Source organism: Malaclemys terrapin, chromosome 11 (genome assembly GCF_027887155.1).
Source record: "Malaclemys terrapin pileata isolate rMalTer1 chromosome 11, rMalTer1.hap1, whole genome shotgun sequence".
Lineage (NCBI taxonomy): Eukaryota > Metazoa > Chordata > Testudines > Emydidae > Malaclemys > Malaclemys terrapin.
The window spans coordinates 78,746,981-78,765,094 of NC_071515.1; the positions used below are offsets into that span (position 1 = coordinate 78,746,981).

Below are 18,114 nucleotides of genomic sequence, written 5' to 3' on the forward strand. Positions count from 1 at the left end.
CTACCACTGAGAACAGTCTAGATCCATCCTCTTTGGAACCCCCCTTCAGGTAGTTGAAAGCAGCTATCAAATCCCCCCTCATTCTTCTCTTCTGCAGACTAAATAAGCCCAGTTCCCTCAGCCTCTCCTCATAAGTCATGTGCTCCAGACCCCTAATCATTTTTGTTGCCCTCCACTGAACTCTTTCCAATTTTTCCACATCCTTCTTGTAGTGTGGGGCCCAAAACTGGACACAGTACACTAGATGAGGCCTCACCAATGTCGAATAAAGGGGAACTATTACGTCCCTCGAGCTGCTGGCGATGCCCCTACTTATACAGCCCAAAATACCATCAGCCTTCTTGGCAACAAGGACACACTGTCGACTCATATCCAGCTTCTCCTCCACTGTAACCCCTAGGTCGTTTTCTGCAGAACTGCTGCCTAGTCACTCGGTCCCTAGTCTGTAGCAGTGCATGGGATTCTTCCATCCTAAGTGCAGGACTCTGCACTTGTCCTTGTTGAACCACATCAGATTTCTTTTGGCTCAATCCTCTAATTTGCCTAGGCCCCTCTGTACCCTGTCCCTACCCTCTAGCGTATCTACCACTCCTCCCAGTTTAGTGTCATCTGCAAACTTGCTGAGAGTGCAGTCCACACCATCCTCCAGATCATTAATGAAGATACTGAACAAAACTGGCCCCAGGACCAACCCCGGGGCACTCCGCTTGATACCGGCTGCCAACTAGACATGGAGCCATTAATCACTACCCGTTGAGCCCGATGATCTAGCCAGCTTTCTATCCACCTTATAGTCCATTCATCCAGCCCATACTTCTTTAACTTGCTGGCAAGAATACTGTGGGAGACCGTATCAAAAGCTTTGTTTAAGTCAAGGAATAACACATCCACTGCTTTCCCCTCACCCACAGAGCCAGTTATCTCATCATAGAAGGCAATTAGGTTAGTCAGGCATGCCTTGCCCTTGGTGAATCCATGCCGACAGTTCCTGATCACTTTCCTCTCCTCTAAGTGCTTCAAAATGGATTCCTTGAGGACCTGCTCCATGATTTTTCCAGGGATTGAGGTGAGGCTGCCTGGCTTGTAGCTCCCCAGACCCTCCTTCTTCCCTTTTTTAAAGATGGACACTACATTAGCCTTTTTCCAGTCATCCTTAAAGGCCCCAGCTCACCCCTCACCTTCCAGCGGGCATTTGTGGCACCAGTTAGTAGGAAAACCCTTGCCACTAGTAAGGAGAGCAAGTCTGAGCTGGAATCACTGAGATTACAGAGCCTGGAGCACCTGACATCAGTTTCCAGCACTGCACTTCTCAAGGGGGCTGTATAAACAACCAACGAAACAGCCTGCTCTCCGTTCTCAGGCCCGCGCCGCATGCAGAGAGCAGTGTGTCAGACAAGCAGCACTAGGCCAGTTCCCAGCTACCTAGTGGATCCTGGGGAGCTGGTCTGGACCATAGAAGCCCTCTTATGTGCAAGGGAAGCTCTTTGAGGAAATCAGGCCAGGCTGGTGAAAAGCAGAGCATCCCCCTCTCCCCCCTTCGTTAACACTGCCCTCCAGCCCAACACGTGCGGAGCCTCTGCCAGCTGTGAACCGAATCCACACGCCAGAGGCATCGCCAGCCGAGGGTGGGACCCAGAACCCCTTCTAATCACGAGGGACTCCACCCACCCGCCGCCAGTCCTTATATCACTGTGCTCTGCCAGCTGGGGATTAAACCCAGGCCCCTCATTAACATCTCAGAGGCTCCACACTGGAAACAGACCATGCGTACAGCCACGCTTCCAATGTTCTTCTAAGGAAGCTGAGGGGAAGAGCTGGGAGCCCCTGGTTCCTCTCCAAGTGCTCTGCAAGCTACTGCATGTGGGAAAAAAGCCTGACTCTGCTCCAGTTCCTTCACTAGCTGGCCTCGGATCCAGGCTCCTGGTAAACAGCCAGGTACTCTAAGTAAAGCAAAGAGCCCCTTGGCGACTTCCCAAGTCCTTCGGCTACTGGTCAATGTCCATTCCTCCTCCCCCTCTCCCCTGGGGACTACTCCCAAGGCTTCTGGCTACTGTCTGACTGCTGTAGCAGCTGAACATGAAACACAAGCCTCGTTGGGTAACAGCCAGACTGAGCACTTTGTGCCAACCCTGTGCAGGGAAGGAAACTCACTCCCTGCTCTCTCCAGCCCTGGTTTCCCCAGGAGTGGAACAGCCCTCCATACCTCTGCTGAGAGCAGCCCCGCTCTCCCTGTAGTCTTCAATCTCAGCATCCTTCTGCACCAGGAGAGATGCCAGCTCTTGCAGCTGGTACTGCAATGACAGGCTCATCCTGATGAGGGGCCGCACAAGATGACGGGAAATCTGGGTGGGAAAGACAAAACAGGGAAGGCCAAGAAGGGGACTTAAACTGTTTCTAGAACAAAAGTGGTTGAAGCAGGTCAGTCGACAGCAGCAATGTATTAGCAAGAGCTATAACCAGAGTTTACTCAGGACTTCTCAGCGCTCACCAATCACAGGAATGCCTGTCTGCCACTCCAGCATCTACCAGCAAGAGGCACTCTATGGAGCAGGTTGTGCAGGGAGGTCTCTGTCATCCCTGCCTCTCCCAGTAGGAGGCACTGTAGGGAATGGTATAGAAATGTTGGCTGTGAAAGGAGCTGTAGAGAAGGGGGCAGGAGCTCTAACTGTGGGATAACTTCCATCTACCCCAGTCCCACCCTCTCCCAGCAAGAGGCGCTGTACAAAACAGCACAGGCAGTGAGGAACAAGATGGACATATGGTGGAGAAGGTTCAATATAGGAGACACTCCAACTCCACAGACAGCTATGGGAGTGGCAGGAGACAACAACAAACTCCTTCGGTCTGATCAGCCCACTGAGAGCTTCTGTAAGCAGCACAAACAGGCCCCTCTGAGCCTCATGCCCCCCCAGCCCCTGTGGGCCCTGACGTGAATTCTGACACTGGAAACAGACATGGCTGGGACTAAAAAGATAATAAAAAGTAAAAGGAACCGTGCTGTCAAATTGCAGCTTGAGGAAACAGAGGAAGATCACAGGAAGATGAGATCAAAGGCATGAGGAATCTCTACCCCCAAATCCTATCCAGGCCCTTGCTGCTGCCCCCCATGCACCCAGTCCAGGCCACCTCATCCTTGCCCAAGGCCTCTCAGTGCCAGCAGCGTATTACTGCCTAGGCCGACAAGGCCTAGGCCTAGGCCGGCAAATTTGCAGGGGCAGCAAATTTATAATGGCAGCATTTTTGTAATCGCGGCATCAGTGACGCCGCAATTCTACCAATCATAGCGCGTATTGAAACCACCAAATGACGGCGCGACACCATTTAGTAAACATACTCACGAGAATCCTAAGCGTTAATAATATGACCGGAAGGAAGAAATTAAGCAGTTCTCAGTTTTGGATCCATGCGCAGTCCCACGCTATAAGCGAAATCGCGCTATACAGACACGCGTTCAAGCAAGGATCCGCTGTACTTGTAATTTTATTTATAATAAAACTTGTAAATGTTCAATTATTTTAATGATATTTAGATTCATTTTAGTTCAAACGAATTTGTAAAAAAACTAAAACAAGTTCATATGAGGCCGGGGGCGGCAAAATCATTAATCCGCCACTGCTCAGTGCAGAGGGTCCTGCCCTATTCCTCAGTGTGCATTGGATGAACCCTGCTTCGCCTCGCCCCAAGGGCACTGTCTCCAGGGGACACACCCTCTCTGCAGCTTCCTGGCCCTCACGTCAGAGGGGTTCAAGTCAGGCCAGGCCGAGCTCTGCTCCCAATGGACCATCTCACCCAGCAACTCCAGTGAGATGGACACAGGGAACAGCCCCCTCACTGTCATCTGTGGGATAGCCTGGGCAAGACCCATGCAGCAGGGCCCAATGCACCCTCAGAGCCTGTCTGACAAAACCCTACTCATTCTGTGCTGCATTCTTATCAGCAAACCCAAGCCCCGGACACGGGGATATAGTGAATACGGCATCACTGTCAGGACACCACAACGCGGAGAGGCCCTGCATCCATGGCACACTCACTGCAGAGAGCTGGGGGGTTGAGTTCTGCAGCCTCCCTCCTCTTTCAGCCAAAGGTTCAAGCCATGGACACTACAGGTCCCAAAATGCAATGCAGCCGCCACTCGGGTCAAGATGCTGGGACCTGTGGTCCCCATGGGCCATCCCTCCACTTGCAGAGCTGAGGGCGGGAGCAATCTGCTCCACTCTAGGCCAGTTCAGCACAGGCCTCAGATTCTTGGGGAGCAGCTGAGCAAAGCCTGGGCCCCGTTCCTGCATTGCTAACAGTAGCACTTAGCATTATACAATGCTTCCCATCGCCTAAGTGCTTTACAAACATTAATCACAATATGAACTAACAGGACAGTGGCAGCTGCTGGTTCACAGCTCGCTCTATCACTCCGATAACGCTATGGGATTCATACCCTCTTTGAAGGGCAGGAGAATGAGGGATAGCTCAGTGGTTTCCAGAGCCATGTGTCCTGGCCCAGGTGAGCAGCATGGGTCTGCCCCACATCCCGTGCTCTTAATGGAACCAGAGCTAACATGGCTCCCCTTTTGTTACTTCTCCACCTGTGCACCAGCAGAGATGGGCACGGCTCTGGGAAGGTCTTGCTGCTGGACAGCCAGCAGCGGGCACTGACAGACGGGGCGGGTTTTGGTAGGCCCCATTTGTTGTTTGTAAAAGGATTTCAGGGCTGGTGAAAGGAGCTGCAATGGCAGCGGGAGACTGACTCCTCCATGTACCCCAGAAAAGGCACAGCCTGGAGTAGCTCCACCCCTGCACACAGACAACAACTTACAACTCTGCTAGGGAGGATGAGCCTGTGGGGTGAGCTCTGTCCAGCCTCATCACCCTTTCAGTCCCTGGCATTGCCAGTGGGTCAATAGGTGCCCACCACATGCATGGATTCTGAGGACGTCTGTCCCACTAGCCTGAGACTGAGACCCCAGCTCTGCTCTTTTTAAAGAAAAAGGGGAGAATTTTAAGTGCAGATATTTCAAACCCACATCAGAACTTTCAGGCAGGTCCAATATTGGTCTGATCAAAGGGCCAATGCCCTTTAAAGGGGCCTCGCCAGGGAGCTTCATCCTGTCCTCTTGCTAGCTGTCCTGTCCCCCCCTTCCACAGTCATGCTGAACAGATGGGGAGTTTGTTTTGTAAATGGTATTACAACAAATTTTGCAGCAGAGTGGAACACGCACACGCACTGTCCCAGCAAGCGGCACTCACAACCTGCCTAGGAGGCCCCTTCCCAGATACAGCTGCCTCAGCTTCTCTAGGGCACGTCACAAATCCATCACTTGCCTCTGAGCTGCCTCTGTTGACTAGCAACAATTATTAGTTAGGTGCACAGCACCCTCTGGTGCACACTGGACACCACTACAATTTAATCAAGCGACAGAGAACACACAGCCTTAAAGACAATTGTATGTAAGAGCAAAGAATGCCCCAAATCTCCCCTATGCATACCACTGTGGACGAATACACTCCTCACCTGCAGAGCCACTGAGAAAGCTGGAAGTGAAGCCCTCACAGGCCAATTTGTTCTATAAAAGAACAAGGGAACGTCCAAACAGGGGTGTGTGCAAGAGGACAAGCAGGGGCAAGCCACCCATCAGTGAGGGGCACAAAACTCTTCTGGAGCTAGGGCAGTACTGGGGCCAGGGCAGCTCCTCCAGCCCTGGGGCCACAGGGGAGATCCACCTCCTCTGGCTGCCAGGAGAGAGTGAGCTTTTCCAGCGGCTGGAAGGGGGGGAGAACTAGCTCCTCTGGCCATGGGGGCACAGGAAGTGCCCCTCCAAAAGTGACCAAATTTTTATTCCTGTACACACCCCTACATCCAATTAAACTGAAAAGCAGTGAATTCAAAACTGATCAAAAGAAACGCTTTTTCATAAGACACTCAATTAGCCTGTGGCACTCATTGCCACAAGAAATCATCAAAGCAGCATCAGCTATTTATATGGATAATGGGAACATCCAGAGTTACAACAATAAGGATGTTTTTTAAATCCAGTGTTTTTGGCAGGGCTATAAACCTTCATTCTTCAGGGCACGTGCCAATCTCTGACCTAGGGACAGCCATTCCATCACTGCCCACTGCAGAGTTCCCTGCACCTCCTTCTGAGCAGCTAGGACAGGCTTCTGTCAGAGATAGGAAACTGGACTGGAGGAGCCCTGCTCTGGGCCAGCCTGGCCATTTGTGTTCCTAACTAACCCAGCACCTGGTGTGCTTGGCTCCTGATTTTCTTTCTGGTCCGAGTTTGGAATCTCAGACTGAAGCCTCCTAGCTGTTTGCATGGTGCCACCTACTAAAAGTAATTACCCCAAACAAACAGCCTCTTCCATCCCGCAGGTACACAGAGCATCGTACAAAGGTCAGGAGACATTAAAGCACAGACCAGAATCACATCCCCCACCAAAGAATCCAATGAGACAACATCAAGCAGTGCTGCAAAACAGTTTGGCAGGAAGTGAGCAAGCCTTGTTTCCCAGCTGGAACTGCAGGAGGAGTTTTGGGAGAGAACAAAGCCACTCGGAAGCTCTGTAAGAACTGGACTGTTAGCTGCAAAGCCAAAGCACCTTTCATTACCAGGTGGCCAGAGCCTCAGTTTTATGTTTCAACCAAAACACAGACCTCTAGCAACACAGCATTGCTTAGCACGGCACAAAGGCATTGGGGTCAGCACTGGATCCAAGAACAGAGCACCCCCACTCCCACTCCTTGCAGCGTAGCGTGCCACCTACTACCACACTGGGGCCCTACTCCTTACTGAGCCAGCCACCCCACTCCTTGTTTCACCTACACATTCCTTAGACTAGGACTTGCCTCCCAGGCCTGGCCCCCATTAACTTACATTGGAGGGGGTTCAAAGAAGAGCCACAAGAAGGATTACAGGATTTGACAGACTCAAGGAGCTCAATCTATTTAGCTTAACAAAGAGAAGGTTAAGAGGTGATTTGATCAGAGTCTGTAAGTACCTACGTGGGGAACGAATATTGAATAACGGGCTCTTCAGTCTAGCAGACAAAGGTAAAATACAATCTAATGGCTCGAAGTTGAAGCTAGACAAATTCAGATTGGAAATAAGGTGTACATTTTTAATGGGGGAGAGCGATCAACCATTGGGACAACTTACTTGGGGACATGGTAGATTCTCCATCCCTGACAATTTTTAAATCAAGACTGGCTGCTTCTCTAGAAGATCTGCTCTAGGAATGATTGTGGGGGGCATTCTCCAACCTGTGCTAGACAGGAGATCAGACTAGATGATCACAATGGTCACTTCTGGCCTTGGAAACTACAAAACTCTGCTTAGCTTGAGCGTTCCAATGGAGGTTTGACTGCAGGACAAGATTGACACCTAAGGAACCAAGCATATGCCTCTCCCTACTCCTCCTCACTTGTATCTCATCATGCGACCCCACCACTCCACCCCGCCAGCAATGCCAGGCTCCATCACCAGCTTCGCCCACAAGTCCCATTGCACTTTTTTCCATGGTGACCCATACGCAGGGAACTGAGCTAGTCCATAAAGCCGCCACTCTGGACATCTTCAGATCCCTCCCCTCTTCTAGGCAGGTGGCTTGGGGGGCCCCCCCAATACCCACTTGGCTCATGGCTAATGACTATCTTTGTCCCAGCTCCCCTCGTTTGCTACATCCACTTCTTGTATCTCACTTAGATGGCAAGCTCTTTGGAGCAGCGACCATCTCTGACCCTGTGTTTGTACAGCGCCCTACACAGCAGTGCCCTGCTCCTGGAGGAGGCCTCCAGATGCTATTGTCACACAAATAATTAATGCAAGGAATGAATACAAGGCAGCGCTATGGCCTATGCTAGACACTCAACAATGGTCCTTTCTGGCCTTAGTATCTATGAGTGGCTCTAGGGAACAGTGCTACACAGCCCCAGCAGCTCTTCAGCTCCCTCCCCATCCCTGCAGGGACTAAGCAGGGTACTTGGCTTTTACCGACACCAACTCAGGAATCCCCCCAACACCCCTGGGAGGCGGGGGAGGGGAGAATACTCTTTCCCACAGGAGGTGAAACTGTGGCACTGAGAAAAGCAGCGACTCGGCCAAGGATACATAATGAGCCGGTGGCAGAGCCGGTGGCAGAACTCAGGCCCTTCTACCGCCCAGCCTGGTGCCGATTCCCCCGGCTGCACTGTTTTATTATTAGGCGTATTGCGATTGCTGTGCTGGGTGCAGCACACACAGGCAGAGACAGGAGGGTTGGACAAATTCCTGGAGGTTTCATCACATGACATTATCTTTAATTAAAGCCTAATCTTTAATTCCTGGCTTGTGTTCCATTGGATTGTAGTCTACTTTTGTCTGCTAGGCTGAAGAGCCCATTATTAAATGTTTGTTCCCCATGGAGGGTTGGCAACCCTAAGAGATAGTCCTTGGCCGGTGGAGCTGACAGTCTGACCTGAGCAGGAAGCAATAAATGGCTGTGTCACACAGCAGGGGAGGGGAGCAAGGGTCAGACCAGGTGATGCAGGCAATTAGTGCACACCTTGGTAACTCCACAGCTTCCACAAGATTTTTTAAAATCAATTAACTCAGCTCCCATCAGTGACTGGCTAGTTTTGCTGAGCATCTCAGCAGGAGGGGCAGGCATGTGGCACATTGCAGAACCTTTTCCTCACCATCTCCACAGCAGCTGCGGGGCAGTGGAAATCCCAGTAGAAGGGTAGTCCGGAGAGCTCACTTTTCACATGGATGGTGAGTTTGCTGGAGGTCTGTTGGCAGGAGAAGGAGTTGGCGTCACTCTCTCTTCCTTCCAGCAAAGGGCACATCAGGTTGCTCAAGCGATTCAGGAAAGACGACACATGGGCTGTCAGCCGCTTGTTCAGCTCCTAGGAAAGCCCAAATGGAAAGGTGCAGTTAGTGGGAGCAGCAAGGCACCCTGGAGACCCCAATGCTAGGCTCACTCAGATCGGGTAGAAACCCCAGCAAATAGGGTCCATCCCAGTTCATTCTGTCCCAGGGCTCCCCACTCTAACAGTCCATCCTTGGGACTGTCACTGCAAGCAGCTTAGCCACACATCCTCCTTCACTTTCCCTTAGCCAATACAGAACAAAGCCTCCAATGGAACAAGCAGGACTGAGAGCAACAGACACCCATCTGGTCTATGCTCGACAAAGAACTTTCCTCACCAGTTCTCCCATCCCCGTCACGCCTGGGATCTGGGCATTTCCTCCTGGCCCACCAGATCCCCAGCTCTGGGCTGGTGGAGTTCGAAAGGGCAGGATGTAGAGGGCATAATGAAATTTTATCCCCATGTGGTTCCTGGGATGCCTTCTCCAATATCCCACTGCCCTCCCATTACCACCCCAGGGCTCTCCTGCGCTAGGACACCTCTCAGCTGCTCCAGGCTGGCTGAGAAACTGTTACAGCCCAGCCCACCTGCCAAGACAGACAAATGGGAAGCGGCCATTGTAGTATATGGGAGTAGCCAAGACGCTTCTGCCCATCACCATCCACTCCCCAGCAGACGCCACACTCTATAAAATACTCAAACGTTAGGCCCAGTGATCGGGGTAACAGTTCCCCCAAGGGGCTCCAAACAGGCCCTGCTCCCATTTGCCCCTTGGCCCGGAGACAGAGGGGACCTAGAAGAGAGGCAGATGGTCGCTTGTGCTACCTGGCCTGTTTCTGAAACTATAGAAGATGTGAGTGACATCATTAAAACGAGCATGTAACTGAGGCTGCAGAAACTGCCAGGGTAGCAGCCCTGGAGCAGCGGTCCTGAAGAGGAAGCTGCTGGTAGCCTCTGACCCGGCCACTAAAGCTAACAACAGTCTCTCCCTTGATGGCCATACCCAATTCTATGGCATCACAGTCACCAGAAAGACGGGGGAAGGAGGACAGGCTGCCAGAGTGAGACACTGCTAGCCCACTGGCCTTGCACCCCTGGAAACAAGCTTCCATCCCAGACTACAAGGGAAGTGCGTCTGATGGCCTCACCCCAAGCGATCTCTCTCAGAATCACAGAACCACCAGTTTGGTACAGTGTCTGAGGAGGAGGGATCCAGAACTGGAACAGCCGGAGGTGCTGACTCAGAACTGAGGGGCACTGATAGAGCTGTGGGGAAGGAAACCAGGACTGGAATAGAAGGGAGGCTGCAGATCAGGATTGAGGGACATCAGCAGAGTTTAGGTGCAGGAGCCCAGGACTAGCATAGCAGTAAATGTTGTAGGTCAGAATGGAGAGGAATCAGCAGACCTGTGTAGGGCTTCCCACATCAAGGCCTTCTACCCTAGTCCTATTGAAGCTGTCATCCCCCCTCTGCGCGATCTATAAGCTCATGCTGGAATGTTAGCTGGCTTATGCATAAAAGGGGGTTTGTGGATTTTGCAAACCTCATTCCAGACTCACCTTGGACCTTTTCCCAATGACATCCGTGTCTGCACGCTCGTACCACACACTGCTGAGGTCAGAGATCAGCAAGACGTAGCCGGTTTCTCTGAAACAAGCCTTGGCAATAAAAGTGGATTCACCAAAGCAAACTGAAGCCCAAGGCTGTGTCAGGAGGTTGCTGTCTAGATCCTCGGAGCCCTCCATCCTGCAAGAGAGCAAACAGGCTTAGACAGCAGCACTCCCAGCAAAGGCAGAGCACAACTTCCACCAGATCCCACTCCCTGGAGAGAACATGGTCCAGGAAAGCTTACGTGCATCTCTGAGAGACCTTTGCATCCCCACTGGCTCACACTAGCCCTGAGGCCTGCAGCTGATGAAACCAAACCAACTCTGAACACAAGCATCATTTCATAGTGACGCCCAGCCTCAGCTCCTTCCATGTGCAGCTCATAAGACAGGTAACAGGCCCCGTGGGCTGGAGAAATGTACCATTACGGGAATGAATGAATGGCCTGCCCAGAGGAGACAATTCTTTGGCCATTTTGCACTGCAGTTGCTATTCCATTTTAAAATAAATAATGCACTGCTGGTTCTCAGAGAAACGAGATGGGCAGTGCTAACGATGACCTTCGAAACCTCTGTACTTGGCCCAGCATTTTCTGCCCAGCTTCTCCTCCTGCCAGATCCCATAGGCACATCACAATCCAGTGTTTGTGAATTCCCAATCACAGGCGCTACCCTGGCAGCACAAACAGTGAGTTATAATCTCACTGCAAGGACAAACTGGAGGAGGAGATGGGCCACTAGCAAACTATTATTTGAATCGCAGTAGGGATCAGGGCCATGACACACGAGATGCTGGACAAACAAATCTGGATCAAAATATTACATATAGGGTGAAGGGGTTTGTGTTTCATAGTAACCAGTCCCAGGAGAGTACTACAACGAGGACAACTCCCAGCATACAATTCTCTTCTTTAGTCCAACGATGGAGCATTGCATGCTGGGACCTATAATCCCCACAGCCTGCTTTTGAGTATTAAAGATGACTGGCAAAGGAAAAAGTATGGGCTTGTGCCCCTTTCTGTGTCTTTATACAGGACAAGGATGGCTCGAGAAGAGATGGGTCCCACTCCCCCCTCTCTTAAAAAAAAATAGTTCTGAGGATTGTTTTTCACTAGAAATTCAAGTCCCATCTGCTTTTTTCCTAGGAGATGCTGTCGGAATTGATAGAGGTGCCAATATTCTGTCTCTGACAGTGGCCAGGACCAGACACTTTAGAGGGAATGAACAGAACAGGGCAATTATTGAATGATCCATTCCCTATTGTGCAGCCCCAGGTTCTGGCAGTTGGAGGTTTAGGGACTTCCAGAGCATTGAAACCAGTTATACTTTTGGCCTTCACAACATCCCCTGGCAGTGAGTTAAAGAAGTTGGCTGTGTGTTGTGTAAAGAAGTCCTTCCTCATATTTGTTTTAAACCTGCTGCCTATTAATTTCATTGGGTGCGCCCTGGTTCCTGTGTTATGTGAAGGGGTAAATAACACTTCCCAATTCACTCTCTCCACACCAGCCATCATCTTATAGACCTCTATCATATCCCCCCAGTACGGTCAGGGACCCAGCCCCCTGCTGCAGGGATCCCTAAACCTCCAATTGCCAGGGACTGGATGACAGGATGCCGTATTCAATGAGTGGGTGTCACATAAGTGACTGCTATTCAGACTGCTTTAAACTTTTCCTTCCCTTTATTCCTGTTCAAATGTGCCTCATATGAGAAATACTTGGGAGGAAAGACACCCAGTCCATGGATGCACATGGGGGTGGGGAGTGGGACAGCAGGGGGGCCTCCACAGGCCAAGGGAGTTCAGTGCTCCCCGCCCTCACCTCACCCCCCAAAACCTCTTCCCCTCACCCCCACCTCACCCCATCTTCCCTTCACCTCACCCCCAACCTCTCATCTCAACCTGTTCCCCAGCCTCCCAAAACCCCTCCCCTCAGCCCACCAAAACCTCTTCCCCTCACCCCCACCCTCACCTCACCCCCCAAAACATCTTCCCTTCATCTCACCCCAAAACCCCTGCCCTCACCGCCACCCTCACCTCACCCCCCAAACATCTTCCCTTCATCTCACCCCAAAACCCCGCCCCTCACCCCCACCTCACCCCATCTTCCCTTCCCCTCACCCCCACCCTCACCTCACCCCCCAAAACATCTTCCCTTCACCTCACCCCAACCTCTCACCTCACCCTGGCCCCCAGCCCCCCAAAACCCCTCACCCCCGCCCTCACCCCAACCTTCCCTCATCCCCCAAGCCTCCTGCCCTCCCCTCAGCTCACCCCCCAACCATCATCCCAGCCCCCCAAACTCCCTCCGCCCCGCCCCCCCGCCGTACCGTGCGCGCCGCCCGGCTCCCGCGTGAGGCGCCGCCCGCCCGGAGGAGACTCCCCCCCCCCCCCCCGCTACGCGCGCGCTGCTGGAGGGGCGGGGCCGGGGCCGGGGGCGGGGCCAGGCAGCCGCGGCGCGCGGGGGGGGCCGTGCCAGGCGCGCGCACTGGCTGCCCTCGCGCTGGGCGGGGCCTGCGCCGCTTCCCCGGGCGCGCGGGCGGCTCTGCTCGCGGGGCCTGGGGAACTCCCCGCCACGGGGCGGGGTCCTGCAGTGCTCTGGGGTCCCCGAGCCTCCCACGGGCTGGGGGTCGGGTCACTCGTCATTCCCCCTGCACCACGGGTCTGACCCACCGGTCCTGCAGGGAGCCTGGCAGGGCAGCGGCTGATCCTGGGTCTCCAGCCGAAACCACAGGGCCCTGCCCCACTGGGGTGCACACGCTGCATGTGCTCAGCCTGCCAAGGCCCAAAATAGGGGACGTGCCACAAAGTGCAATGCAATGGGCGGCGCCTGGGTGCAGCAGTTCCCAGCCTTCGAGGCCCGATCTATCACGCCTAAGTCTCAGCCTCGCTGGGCAGCCCACCACCATCCTTGGGATCACTGGCGTTCCAAATCCTGCCAGCCCACGTGCCACCTGTCTGTGCCCTGCGAGCCCCCAGCCGACTGTGCGTGACACAGGTGGAGAACCGGGGCTGACTCTAATGCCAGTTTCATGATTCTTTGTTTCGGATCTGAATATTTTCCAATAACAAACGTGAGGGGGAAGCCCCGAGGTTGTGTGGAATGGAAGCAACTTTGGGACTGAAAAGAGTGACAGCCCCTGTAATGACATTTGGGAAGTGCGCACCCACTCCCATGGAGTGTGAGAGTCTAAAGGGGACCGCACCTGCAAAATAAATCACATACATTATATACAATACACGGTCACAGAGTAACATGTTATAATTTATGCAGGCATAACACAGCAGCAGGGCTTAACATTCAGACAGATCCGCCCCCCAGAGGATTCAGGGGGCCTGGGGCAAAGCAATTTCAGGGGCCCCTTCCATAAAAAAAAGTTGCAATACTATAGTAACATGTATTTGGAAATTTAAAAAATAACCAGTGAAATACATTCAAAAATTAATTTGTAATAATTTGAAAGTACACTAAATACATTATTTAAAAACATTAAATGCTGTAATGGTATGATACATTTGCAATTACATAATGGGCTGTCACTGGGTGATGGTGATGGTTGGTACCAATGGGCTGTCGCTGCCTGGGGGGGGGGGTGCTGCTGTTGCCCAGGGCTGGGTGGGGAGCTGGGCTCTGGATTCGGGGGTGCCCAGCTCACAGGGGCTGGGCTCAGGGATGTGGGGAGATGGGGTTGGGGGATGCCCGGCTCAGAGGGGCTGGGCTTGGAGCTGGGGGTCAGGGCTGTATGGGGGATGGGGTCGGGGGGGTGCCCAGCCCCGGCCCCTTACCATGCTGCTTACCCCCTCTCCCAGGAGCCTCCAACATACTCATAGGGGCCCCTGTGGGGCCTGGGGCAAATTGCCCCACTTGCCCCCCCCCCCCCCAGGCGGCCCTGAACTCAGATACTGGGCATGACAGAGGCTGGAGCAGGGAGAGGGGGGCACTGGGGCACCTCAGCTCTGCAGGCTGCCGTCCTCTCCAGCCGCCCACGCACAAAGGGAGCAGGTTCCCCTGGGCTGCCGGCGGCGCGCAGACCCAGGGGAACCCCTGGGCTGCCGGCGGTGGCTCAGACTCCTCTCCCTCACAGCACAGCGGCCGCTGGAAGGCTTTAAAAAAAAATTGGGGTGCCGCTTTCTGGCGCCCCCAAATCTTGGCACCCGAGGCAACCTCCTAGTTGGCCTAAATGGTAGCATTAGCCCTGACTGGAAGATGGCTAAGGTAACGCCAATATTTTAAAAGTGCGCTATAGGTGATCCCGGCAATTACAGACCGGTAAGTCTAACATCAGTACCGGGCAAATTAGTTGAAACAATAGTAAGAATAAAATTGTCAGACACATAGCAGAACATAACTTGTTGGACAAAAGTCAGCATGGTTTCTGTAAAGGGAAATCATGTCTTACTAATCTATTAGAGTTCTTTGAAGGGGTCAACAAACATGTGGACAAGGGGGATCCAGTGGACATAGTGTACTTAAATTTCCAGAAAGCCTTTGACAAGGTCCCACACCGAAGGGTCTTACGTAAATTAAGTTGTCATGGGATAAGAGGGAAGGTCCTTTCATGGATTGAGAACTGGTTAAAAGACAGGGAACAAAGGATAGGAATAAATGGTAAATTTTCGGAATGGAGAGGGGTAACTAGTGGTGTTCCCCAAGGGTCAGTCCTAGGACCAATCCTATTCAACTTATTCATAAATGATCTGGAGAAAGGGGTAAACAGTGAGGTGGCAAAGTTTGCAGATGATACTAAACTGCTCAAGATAGTTAAGACCAAAGCAGACTGTGAAGAACTTCAAAAAGATCTCACAAAATTAAGTGATTGGGCAACAAAATGGCAAATTAAATTTAATGTGGATAAATGTAAAGTAATGCACATTGGAAAAAATAACCCCAACTATACATACAATATGATGGGGGCTAATTTAGCTACAACAAGTCAGGAAAAAGATCTTGGAGTCGTCGTGGATAGTTCTCTGAAGACATCTACACAGTGTGCAGCGGCAGTCAAAAAAGCAAAGTGGATGTTAGGAATCATTCAAAAAGGGATAGAGAATAAGTTGGAGAATATCTTATTGTCCTTGTATAAATCCATGGTACGCCCACATCTTGAATACTGTGTACAGATGTGGTCTCCTCATCTCAAAAAAGCTATACTGGCATTAGAAAAAGTTCAGAAAAGGGCAACTAAAATGATTAGGGGTTTGGAACGGGTCCCATATGAGGAGAGATTAAAGAGGCTAGGACTTTTCAGCTTGGAAAAGAGGAGACTAAGGGGGGATATGATAGAGGTCTACAAAATCATGAGTGATGTGGAGAAAGTGAATAAGGAAAAGTTATTTACTTGTTCTCATAATATAAGAACTAGGGGCCACCAAATGAAATTAATGGGCAGCAGGTTTAAAACAAATAAAAGGAAGTTCTTCACACAGTGCACAGTCAACCTGTGTAACTCCTTGCCTGAAGAGTTTGTGAAGGCTAGGACTATAACAGTGTTTAAAAGAGAACTAGATACATTCATGGAGGTTAAGTCCATTAATGGCTATTAGCCAGGATGGGTAAGGAATGGTGTCCCTAGCCTCTGTCTGTCAGAGGGTGGAGATGGACGGCAGGAGAGAGATCACTTGATCATTACCTGTTAGGTTCACTCCCTCTGGGGCACCTGGCATTGGCCACTGTCGGTAGACAGGACACTGGGCTGGATGGACCTTTGGTCTGACCCAGTCTGGCCATTCTTAACTCCAAGGAGCTTCACTGCATCTGCCCTCTCGTCCCTCTCTCGTCCTACGTTCCAAGTTCTTTATTTGCTTTTGCTTGCCGCACTAGTAGAAACTGCTTCTGTTCAGAGGATCCATCCAAAATGGAGAACGACAGGCTCTTTATAAAATGGACCTCACCCAAGAGCAGGCTTTGCTAATGGGGTCAGGGCACAGAGCTAGGGTCCTCTCTATATAGCTCTAAATGGAAGAAGTTCTGCTCTTTGTCAACTCTCGAGAGGCTATATGGGACCAAGCGGCTCCTTTTACCCTCAAAGCCTTTTTTTCCCCTTTCATTTCCTGTAAACACAGGTGCACATTTTCAATGCTGGCCTCCATTTGCAGGTGCCAATAGCAGAGTTTGGGGCCCAGAAATGGAGACCTGGCTAAGTCCAAGCTGACTACTTGGCACATGCCCTATTCTGTTGCCCTGAGTTACTGTCATTCACTTTCATTTGTACCCGTAGCCATTTCGTAACACACACAAAAATCACCCAAACCCTGTTTCAATGGAATAAATGGGCCCACAGAGTTAAAGGCATTCACTGCCCAGCATTAAACAAGGTTTGGGGTTTGGCATGCAGAGGCCTCAGCCTGCTTAGTACCATGGCTAATACACCATTAAACGTCCTTTTAACCTTTCTTTACAGATACAGGAAAAGAAGGAAAAAGAGTTACAGCCTTTGAAATGGGTGTGACACCCTGACACCCCGATATTTACCACCGTCATGTAATTAGGATATGCCTTATTTAGAGTGAGGTGTCATTCTAAAAGTCTTGATATGCTAGAGAGTACGATTTCGCTGGATTGTATGTGCTATCGTTGTATGATGTTGGGCTGTGTGTATGTTACTGAAACATGTTGTGAGGTTGAAAACAGCCACAAGCCGCCTTTCCGGTACGACAGTAAAAAGGCCAAACAGTGTAATGGCTTATTGAGGAAATGCACAAGCACAGGGATTACTCCAGGAAACTGTGTACAATAAAAACCTCTCAGAGACAGTACGACACAATGGGAACTGTTTCACCCAGGTCACAGCAAAAGAGCTTTCCAGCAAGGGGGAGAAGATATAAAAGGGGGAAATGACATTATGGGGGTCCTCACTGTCCCCACAACAACACACTTGGAAACATCTGAGGAACAAGGACTGAACTGGGGGAAGTGATGGTCCGAGGCTAGAAAGATCTTTAGCCTGTGTATGAAAACCTGGGAAAGCCAAGGCAACTTGTGCCTTAAGAATCTGCCAGCCTGTTCATCACTCAGGGTGAGATACTTTGCTCATTTATATCCTACCTATCTAGTGTGCTAAGCTCAGTTTGCAGTTTTTGTTTATTTACTAAGGTAATCTGCTTTGCGATGTTTCTATCACTTATAACCACTTAAAATCTATCTTTTGTAGTTAATAAACTTGGTTTGTTTTGTCTCTAAAGCCAGTGTGGAACTCATACTTGGGGCACAAAACTGTCACATCTCTCTCTCCACATTGAGGGAGGGGGCGAATTTCAATGAGCTTACACTGTGCAGTTCTCTGTGCAGCGCAAGACAATACAATTTTGGGTTTACACTCCATATGGGGTGTGCACTTGCATACTGGGCAATTCCTTAGCTGAGCTCTTCCATGCAGAGCTGATCTCAGCATCTGTGTGAATACAGCTGCAGCCAGGTGTGTCTCTACCTGTGTGTGTGTGTGAAGGGGGCTTGAAAGCCAGTCACAGCAGCACAGAGTAAGGGGAACCCAGGCTGGTGGGACAAGGGGCTCAGTGTGACCCCAGTTCCAAGTGTCACCCCGGGGGGAACCCATCACAATGGGAAATTACATAACCTGAAAAAGAGTCCTGTGTAAGCCTCAAAGCCTGTCTTTCTCACCGACAGAAGTTGCTCCAATGAAAGATATGACCTCACCCAGCTTGTCTC

At 51.3% G+C, this 18,114-nt stretch overlaps 1 protein-coding gene across 2 annotated transcripts in view; it reads right to left on the reverse strand.

Annotated features, from left to right (window-relative positions):
- Nucleotides 1-13,141, reverse strand: part of NHEJ1 (non-homologous end joining factor 1) — a 133,397-nt gene extending 120,256 nt beyond the window's left edge. Inside the window, exons 1-4 of one of the 2 annotated variants that reach the window (XM_054044010.1) lie at nucleotides 13,122-13,141; nucleotides 10,403-10,589; nucleotides 8,669-8,878; nucleotides 2,204-2,342 (exon numbers count right to left, since the gene is read on the reverse strand). In XM_054044010.1, the coding sequence (XP_053899985.1) occupies nucleotides 2,204-2,342; nucleotides 8,669-8,878; nucleotides 10,403-10,588 (535 nt within the window). In that variant the 5' untranslated portion in view covers nucleotide 10,589; nucleotides 13,122-13,141. Of the gene's footprint in view, nucleotides 1-2,203; nucleotides 2,343-8,668; nucleotides 8,879-10,402; nucleotides 10,590-12,778; nucleotides 12,834-13,121 lie in introns of those variants that run through there. The other variant, XM_054044009.1, reaches the window with a different exon arrangement.
- Nucleotides 13,142-18,114: the final 4,973 nt, after the last annotated feature.